At 39.1% G+C, this 10202-nt stretch overlaps 2 protein-coding genes across 2 annotated transcripts; one reads left to right on the plus strand and one right to left on the minus strand.

Annotated features, from left to right (window-relative positions):
• The first annotated feature begins 2781 nt into the window (after positions 1-2781).
• Positions 2782-5214, plus strand: medag (mesenteric estrogen dependent adipogenesis). The gene is made up of 5 exons (XM_084073652.1): positions 2782-3036; positions 3207-3340; positions 3685-3800; positions 4255-4422; positions 4543-5214. Exons 1-5 carry the CDS (start codon positions 2840-2842, stop codon positions 4555-4557), a joined length of 630 nt encoding a protein of 209 aa, XP_083929778.1. The 5' UTR covers positions 2782-2839; the 3' UTR covers positions 4558-5214.
• Positions 5215-5994: 780 nt separating this feature from the next.
• Positions 5995-9423, minus strand: alox5ap (arachidonate 5-lipoxygenase-activating protein). The gene is made up of 5 exons (XM_084074593.1): positions 9292-9423; positions 9048-9129; positions 7622-7692; positions 6814-6895; positions 5995-6535 (listed from the first exon to the last, which is right to left on the minus strand). The coding sequence occupies exons 1-5, from the start codon at positions 9359-9361 to the stop codon at positions 6373-6375; spliced, it is 468 nt and encodes a 155-aa protein (XP_083930719.1). The 5' UTR covers positions 9362-9423; the 3' UTR covers positions 5995-6372.
• Between the last annotated feature and the right edge of the window lie 779 nt (positions 9424-10202).

Below are 10202 nucleotides of genomic sequence, written 5' to 3' on the forward strand. Positions count from 1 at the left end.
ATGATACTGACATGCTGAGAGAAAGTGGGGCGGGGGGTTGTATGTGCGTGCGCACTTTCAGCATGGTGAAAAATCATTGTTTAATCAAAACATGCATTCATGTTCCTAACTGCTTATACTTTAGTACTTAGCCTGATAATCTTTATATAGACTTTCTGACAGAGAGGCGGCAGGCAGTCAGAGTAGGCAAAAAAACATCTGACACAATCATAATGAGCACAGGATCGCCACAGGGGTGTGTGCTGAGCCCGAGTGAGAAAGTAATTTCCAAAAGCTGGATTTGTGAAAATTCAGCAACAAGTATTTTGATACAAATTACAGATACTGGGTCATGTTTTTTTTATCACAGTACAAATACAAAATACTGTTCAAAGAAATTTATTTGAGATACAAATACGTAATTTGTATTTTGAAAATACATGAAAATACATTTTATAAAAACTGATGCAATGATGAGTCAATTAATAGGTTGACTGCCAAATGTTAAGTTAATTGCCTCTGTCAGAATTTCTAAGAATAAATTGATCATACAAGCAGAGTGTTTTTCATTGTGTTTGGAGCTGGCAGCCAAAATGTTAACCACTGTGTGTGAGAGCGCAGGCCAGAGTGACCTTGTTATCGTCGAAAGCTAGACAAGAACTATGGCATGATGCACAATCCTACACAGAGCTTCCTCTACGCCTGTACTTCACAGACACCAGGATACTGACATAGCATCACAGATAATCAAATAGTAGGCTTGTCTGATCATTTATGGTCAGACAATATTAAGCTTAATGCATAAGGAAATTTCCTTGAGGCTTCATTCACTAGTTGAGGCAAGGTGATATACTCTGTCCCTCATTTGTGGCTGAATTTGTTCTGAGGATGGGTAAGCCAATCAGAGACGGAGTAGAAGTGACATCTCATATTGTGTTTTATTTATTTCACAGAATGAACCTGTGGAAAACTGTCAGAAAAAGACTCAGTCTACACAAACATTTAAGGAATTCTCCTTAGACAGAGACTAACAAAATAGTTTTTATTTTAATATGCTCATAAAGTGCTCTGTGCTCAAAGTGAAAGGTGCAATGAAATAGCAAACGTTTCGGTCAACAACCTTCGTCAGTGCTATATGAGTGGATCACAGACAGAAACGTTGCTATGGAGTTGTAGACATTACATTACAAATCAAAAAGGACCTTTTCAGAAAACTTGGATCAGGATTTACAGTAGAAAGCTTTTTAGAATCAGCCTCAAGTCTAAATGGGTTAAGGTGTGCCTTGGTTGTAAGTTGTTTGCATTGAAATTAATCATGTGTAAACTTTGGAATGTGTTAACTCACGTGTGCAAGACTAATTGATTACATTGTGCACGTGTATGCAGTGGAACTGACCCAGTGACAGCTGGGAAGTGAACTAAAATTGATGTTAAGCTTATTCTTTCTCCTTTTTTTTAACTATATTGTTTTTTATGTGCAATAAATTAAACTAATATAAATTGTACGCAGAACTAATGTAATAAACTCTTCACTCCTTGATTGTCATTCCATATGTTAGTAACCTGTAGTGGAGATATATTCAGTATACTGTGTGGTGTGATGTGGTGTGGTGTGATATGATATGATACACGCACGCGCCCGCCCGCGCACACACACACACACACACACACACACACACACACACAGTACCATACCCTCTCAGTATCTCATGGTGAGTATCAGGTCATTATCATGGTCAGTATCATGGATAGTATCAGGTCAGTATCATGGTCTGTATCATGGTCTGTATCATGGTGAGTATCATGGTCTGTATCATGGTCTGTATCATGGTGAGTATCAGGTCAGCATCATGGTGAGTATCATGTCATCATGGTCAGTATTATGTCAGTATCCTTATTATAACATGAAGAAACCTCTGTCAGTCTGGAGCCTAGTTTTCTCCTCAGCCTGTCCTCTCTGGGAAGCCAGGGTTGCAGATCTTTCTCTATGTCCAGGATGTGCACGCTGTGTCTGTACAATACATTTAAGATTTGTCTCCGTTTATTAGTCACCGAGGTCAAATACTCTGCCAAGGTGTACTGTCTATTTAGAGCCAGAGAGCATTCAAGTTTACTATGTGCTTTTATTGTTTTGATCAAATGGGTTTCATCATTTTGTTTTTGTTGGGTTGGATTTATCAAGAAATTATGTCAATGTCCTGATTATTAGTAGGAGGGTCTAATACTACTGTTGTCTAGTCTTTGTGGTGTTGTGGCTCCTGATTGGGTAAAATTGGTGTTCCGGACTGAAAATGTATTTTCTGTTTACTAAAAAGCTGGAGAGATGGGGACTCCTTACTCAATACAGGAGTTCTCAACCTTTTCTGAGCACTGAACCCTATCCGTCTATAATATAAATGGAGGGAACAAAAGGAATACATGTTTTAATTACAATTAAAAGGGTAGGCTACACATGGTCTATAGCATTTAAATATCTGAATATAGAGCTTAACTTTTTAACAAAATGTTATTTTGTATTTATTCTTTTTTACAAAAACATCACACACCATTTAACGGCATATGCTGTCTTATGAAGCACAACATCTTGCTCTAACAATATGCACGTGTTGGCACACACAAAGCAAACAGTCTAGCTATTATTCCCATGTCAAGTTGAGCCATAATAAGTCATACAGTGACTCTTTGTTCCTTCGCAGTGTTGTTTACTTGCTCTTATTTCCAGTAAGTATGCCAACTTCCTTGTCACGTGGTGGTTTCAACATCTGGATGTATAAAAGATCTGGAGTCAGTCCGCTGAGCTGACACACACACTGAGCTACAACCCCCGAACACAGAGACAAGTTCTATCAGGCTAGAAATCATGACCATAGACGTAGTTCCCAACGGGAGGATAAACATAGTAGAACTGGAGCATTTCCTTAGAAACCCCCCATCTGATTTTGTGGTGGAGACGCACACAGACTGCTCTTATGTCGGAAGCAGTGAGAACTGCTTGGTGCTCATCGATGACTTCCAGAGCTGCAGAGGAAAAGTGGTTTTCCACAACTCCCTGGGACGGTAAGGACACAGTAAAATACTCAGTGTTCATTTAACTCCAGAGTAAAATAGACCTAAATGGACCAATGTTTACAAACTAAGGATTTTGCATGCTGAGTAAGGTTTATTACAATATAGACTAGGCCGTTACTAACTTTCTGAGCCGTCTGTCTTTTTGTTTTCCAACATAGAACAATTAAAATGCGCAATTTGTGGGACTACACACGTGTCAGAAAGAGCCTGCTATCAAAGAGGATCTACATGCTGGTGTCTGCGTGTGAACAAACCCCTTTAACAAACAAAAAGGCGCCCAAAGCACCAAAAGGTAGGCAAATGTCTCCATTTCTTAACCTACAGCAATGGTTCTAAATGAGCACTCCGTGTGCAAATGTGCTGTTGCTCATTTTGTGCATCATAAAGTTTCTGTGGGTTGCTGACATTGTTACTAGATTCAAATGAAATATAACGGCACCCAATTATTATTACATTTTGTGTGTGTGTATTCCTCTGCATAGTGAGCACTTGTACTATTCTGGGGCCGGTTAAAGGCAGTAGAAGCCAGTGAAGGCTGACTCACTGTCGTCGGTTTCCAAACATTTTTGCACTGGGTGGAGGGGGAAAAAACACGAAGGGCAGCACACAGACTCATATTCTCTTCCATTCTGTCAGTACTGAAGCAGTTTGTGTTGTCCGTGGACGGGAACGACCCCTTCATCAAGTGGGAGCTGGAGAGAGGACTCAACTGGACCATCTCTTCTGTTGCTGGGGAGAGCTACAGGGTCCATGTAAGCAGATGCAGACATTGTAAAATCGTAACTGTTCAAATTAAAGTGTTCAAATTAAACCAAATGGACCCTTACGGGTGTAACACAGTCAGAGTTAAAGGTCTCTGTGGCCGGTCCATCAAATTCCATCATTCCATCATTCCTGTCAAGTCCATCACACAACATTTACAGTGTGTGACATCAGTGAGTGACTCACTCACTGATGTCATGCTCATTAAGTAGTACACCCAAAAAAATACTTTTTTTCCTATCAATTACACACCCCATGAAGCCTTGAATTCATGGAGACTTTTTAGTTTTTGTCACATTCCTAAGCCAATAATTTGATGACCGGCGGAGGGAGACTTGCATAAAATCATCAAATTATTGGCTTAGGAATGTGACAAAAACAAAAACAAATCTCTTTGGTTGAACTACTCATTTAAAGTGTCCAACCCGCTCATTTTTTTACCAGATGGATTTCGGGGAGGCATTGCAGACCTGGGCAAGAAGTCTCCATGTGCTAACAGACCGAGGGATTGTCAAACCAGTATTGAGAGACACAAGTTTCACCCTCAAATACTATTCCGATGCTCTTTTTGACTTCCCACACTGGTTCGGCTTTAGTAAACGGCAATTCAAGGTAAACATAATCTAGCCTATATCCCAATTATTGAAGCCTACTATTTCAAAGTATTTGTCTTATTATTAACTGTGGTGTACTGTGCGCCTAACCATATGTTTCTATACCCCACCCTGAAAGATGAGGCTGTCCTGAACTCTCATCAATGACTTCAGAGCAAGATGAAGCTATTTTGGAGTGGACTGTGTCTGCTTCCATAAGATTCCACCATTGAGGGGATCTTCTTGATAAACAGGACCTGGGGGCTGGTACCCTACAGAACAATGTCTCATCTGACCTCATTCCACTGTGAGGTCCACTTTATACTTGGCTTGGGATCCTACATTTCTTCAGTTTGGTGCATGGAGGCATTACTGAAGAATGGACAGTAGAATTAGATTCATATTTTGAATTTGAACATTGTCACTTTTTTTATAACTGTTGTACGATGATTTGAATGGGATGTATTCATTTGTGTTAATATGTGGGACAGGACACTTAATTAACACAATTAATTAGAATTAGAATTAGAATTAGATTAATTATGGTCTTTATTGTATCAAACTAAACTGAATGTTTTTATACAAAAATGTATGCCTTTTTTTTAGCTTAATATTCAGAGATAACGGAGATATTCACAGATTCACATCCACCTATCTCAGATGCAGGTGTGTTGGAAAGTTGCACTCCTGTCTTGAGAAAGGAAGATCCCGCACTACTCTTTGATTTGTTACAGTAGCACCACAATTTATTGACATTCATATTTCAATCCCTCTGGAAAAGGTCTCAAAAGTATTTCAAACAATTCTTACTAACATGATCTTCAATAAATAATAGTATGTGTCGTGGAGTCTCACATAGTCCTGTGTTTTCTTTTTCTTATGTGTGGACTATAATGTGACAGACTGTACATATCCTGGTAGATTATTGAGAACAGAACAAACACACAGAATAGGCAGAGCATTATCTGGTTGTAAGAATTGTTTAACCACTTGGTGCTGTAAGTGATTAAAATAACATTTTTTGTTAAAAGGTTAAAGCTCAACATTCTGAAAGTAATCATTGCTTTAGTGTGTTCAGTAACAGGGGTCTCACTGTATCTCTTTTGTAAACAGAAAACTGACTCTCAGCTCAGGAGACCAATTTAATGCAATCAGGAGAGAGAACCCCACAAAGGTGATTAATCAGCTGAAATTGGAAGCGATGAAACCAAAAGAAGTGTACACAAAATTGGAACTGAAACACTATACAATTGAAGCTTGTGAATGGTTTCTCTGTCCTGACATAACATTGGTGTACCACCTGAAATGTTATGTTCTGTTTACTTATGATCAATAAGTAAACAGTATGATCAATAAAATGTGATGCTTTAGCTCACTAATAAATAATATAGCCGTCAATTTAGTGGTTAAAAGACGTGGGAAATATAGTTGCTTATATTAAGCACAATGTATGTACTTTGTTGTACGCTTGCCAAAAGTAACAGAGTCACAGCACAACACAGTCATACGGCAAAATGTAAATAGCCATTCTATGCATGCACAGGACTAAGGCAGTGGTTTTCAACTTTTTTCATATCAAGGGCCATTATTTATGCAGCATTTGAGCCACGGACCACTATTTGATGAGATTTAGCCTCTCTAAACTTAAATCATTTAAAAGATATTTTTGCTATCGTTGGATACGAGTTTTTCCACAATTCCATGCTTTATTGATGTTGGTACCATAGGACAGATAACAGGCAAACGTTGATCAAAATAACAATTCTTTAATTAAGTTATGTAGATGTTTAACAATAATTGAAAGAGTAAAATGAAACCAAATGGACCCGTAAGGGTCTATTAAGTTCCATTTTACGCTCTCAAGATCTATAAGGTTCCAACTCTCCATCATTTAGCTGGGGACCACCTGGAAGCCCCTCAAGGACCACTGCACTGGTGGTCCCCGGACCACTGGTTGAGAACCACAGGACTAAGGGATGAGAAGGAGAGCAGATGATGCACTGGTGATGGTCTCCACAATCTCCTTGTAGTTGTGTCCATAGAAGCGTGCCAGCAGGTAGTTGAAGATGCCCACCAGGCACATGAGGATCAGGAAGATGATGACACGTTTCCCGAACATAAAGCCTGGAGTGCTGTGATAGAAATGAGTGATAGGAATAAGTGACACGCACGCACGCACGCACGCACGCACGCACGCACGCACACACACACACACACACACACACACACACACACACACACACACACACACACACACACACACACACACACACATACACACACACACACACACACACACACACACACACGCACGCCACTTGAGCATTATATACTTTGCAAACGTGCATAAAATAGGGCTGCCAGGTTAAACAATTTGAACTAAATTAGGTTGCCAGGTTAAGTAATTTACCTTTGACATGTTTGCCCCAAGTAACCAATAAAGTACTTCTGCCTGACCATGAGGTACAGGATCCCAGCGAACGCAGCAGGAGCTGTGAGAAGAAGCCAGAGACAAAGTTCCCTTAGTGAAACAGTTAGTCCAATAAAGATGCCTATTGTCTTCAGTGCAGTGGTTCTCAAGCCACCCATCTGACCACTTAACACAGATGGGTGGGCCGCGAACACTTTGGAGATTTTCAAGTGGGCCCTGGTCCAGAAAAGGTTGAGAACCACTGGTCCAATTGTTTCTTACTCTGTGATCATTTAAAGCTGCAATCCGTAAGATTTATGCTCTGGGATTGGAACCCGGCTCTCAATGTCTACAGTTGAGACTGTTAGAGCAGGTGAGCTATTATTATGCCCTGAGCTGCATGCATTACCTCTTGTCAACCAGTAGGTGTCCTACCTGACCACAAGATCTAAATATTTCGATAGAAGAGAAGGGAGACCACCTCCAACCACTGTAGTTGTGTTATATATTGTAGGCCTACATACAAAAAAAAAACGTTTTAAAGAATAAAGCTTTATTCACTAAAACAAAGTTTTGGATTGCAGCTCTAACTCTGAGAGTGTATAATGTAACATTTTACACGCTCAGAGTTAAATTAACAGAGGATATTACTGTGTTACTCATTTTACTGGGTGCAGTTTTTATCTGTGGTATTACTGGAAAAACGGTTATAAGCTTCCATAACCAGGTGACCTATTGAATGAATGTATTTACTTGTAGTTAAGTGATTAACATGTAACTAGCGGTTAAACTGGATCAAGTTCATTACCTTGGTTGAGACACAAACCAGCACACCACATCACTGCCAAGAAGGTGGGATAGGCATCCATACAGTTACGACTGCAGAGAGGAAGAACAACCAATCACTGTGATTACTGTTGAAACCATATTTCCAGAGGAAGTGGTCTTGTATTGCGATCAGCAACGATAACCAGATATTAAGCAATCACAAATATGTTCTGCCTCTTTTAAACAACTTAGGAAAGACTTGTAATGTTTGGCCAATCTAATGTTTTAATCTTTTTGTAAATCCAAACAAAACTGAGGCCAGCCAGCCTCTGACAGCATTTGTCTATGACACATTTATGACGTATGTTTAAATGTAATTTCCTAAAAGATGGAGATAAAGGATAAAGAAAAAGTGACTCACTGCCTGCCTGAGAGGGGACATGTAGTGTGATTTATATTGACTGACATTTTAAATATATCATCATTACAAATTGAATGTGCATTACAAACTGAATGTGCCAGAAGCACTTCCTTTTTTACAAACCAGGAAGGACCTTGCAATACATGGGCAGAGATGAAGTGCGCCAAGAAAAAACAGTCAAAATTTGCTCAACGTGGTCAGCCAATGTATCATCACTGGTACAGTGTTAAACCAGTGGACAAAGCACATCTAATAAAAGATGCCTTGTTATACAACAATTGGCAATTTTAACTACACAAACCCTATATACTTTGCTGACTAGGGTCCCCCAGGGTCCCGTTGTGTTCCCGTTGTGTGCTTGTAGATCTGCTATTTTTGCAGAATGTGTGCCTATTATATGACATGCCCAGAATGGAGATGCTACGTACGGTCCTATTTCACCTTGAGTTTTTGAACATTTAACATTTAAGTTAGATATTTATATAAAACATACAGTGTATGGAAAACCTATACAAGTCAAGGATAGTTGGGTGTTACACTGTAAGGGACACTTAAGACGCTTCTGTTTCCATGCATGGCGATAAATAAATAAATACATGAATTAAAATCACTTGACCTTTGAAATTCACAAATGACTTTCACTATCTTAGCAGCAAATATTATGAGTAAAACAGAAGACCTAAAAATGTACACCGGCCACCTTCATGAACTTTAGTGAGCTCTGAACACAATCTCATTACAGTAACTATCTGTGTTGTAATCAGGAAGCTGAACTATCTTCTACATCGAGAGAACTGATATGCATGCGAATGCAAAACCAAATGTAAAGTTTACACGAGTCACATGCAAATCTAATCTAGGTAGCAAAGACACACACACACACATTTTTTGTATGAACTGAAACAAAGGCCATGACAGCAGAAGAATATTGTGTTATTGAATATATTGGGTCCTCACATAATGGTCTGCAATAACATATTTATTGTTAAAAAGTGTGAAACCAGTTAAGAATACATGTGTTAGACAATGTGGTAACATTACTTACTTGGCACTTAATACTCGTTCAAAGGCAGCCGGATGGGTAGTGGACGCCTTGCCCTCCCTCTCTACCTTCCCGGCAAAGAATGCTATAAATCCAGAAGCAAATGTAAAATGAATTCAACTTCTGCATCACACTATTACAGAGTTTTACACAGTTGCTTGATGTAGCAGGAAAAAACATACGAAAGAATACATTGATTTGACATGAATAATCATAATAATCCAAAAAAAGAAATTCTCTCTCTCACCATTCTGAAGGACACTGATGATGGTGACAATGACAAGCAGGTAGATGTGTTCCACTACAATTGAGTCCATGTTAGTTAGGTCTGAAGGAGATGCTTTCAGAGACAAGACGGACAGAGTACGTTTCAGTCAGGCCTTAATGAGAGTGCAGCTTTATAAATTACACTTGTCCTTCCTATATGCGTATCCGTGAACAGTTCACGCCCCCCACACAACATCTTGTGGTTTCCTCTGTGAACTCAACTGTGGTGTACCATAAATCTATGGAGGGTAAGACCCATCGCTTGCTCAATTTGTGCCTTTAATTATTAACGAATGTACAGTACAGACTTGAGTAGGCCTACTGCTGACTTTTAAGACCTTTTTAATACCTAAAAAAAGGAGAAATTAAATGAAAAAATACCATCATCAAAAGTAATCAAGAAACTATTCTATAAAAACTGGTCAAACAGTGGCCAAATTGTCAAATAATCTAAGAAAGATGCAAACATTTTGAAAATAGCTGATCTACAAGCTCACACACGCGAGGCGTTGGATGAAAGTAGCATATTACTGTGTATGTAGTACTAGTTAGTTAGTTAGTTAGTTAGTATGTGGTTTCGTTTTGGACGCAACCTGACAACTTAACAAAATTCGAATCATGACAATCTCTTGGACTTCATGAGGCAAGCCTGCTGCGACGTTAGTCGTCTATAACATAGGCCTACCTATGATGTATGACTCCAATTGACTTCCATTATAAGATTTATTGTTAAATATTTTCAAAAATATAAAACGACTCCAGGTACTTCTTTGCATGAGCAGGGACGTGCACAGATAGACTCTAGGTGGTGCTAGAGCCCCTGCCCTTTGCCCTCTTGACCAGAAGTGCCCTTTTGAAAAAAAGAAAACATTTTTTTTTTCCAGTTTACAT

This window comes from Gymnoscopelus microlampas, assembly GCF_963454915.1.
Source record: "Gymnoscopelus microlampas genome assembly, chromosome: 12".
Classification (NCBI taxonomy): Eukaryota; Metazoa; Chordata; class Actinopteri; order Myctophiformes; family Myctophidae; genus Gymnoscopelus; species Gymnoscopelus microlampas.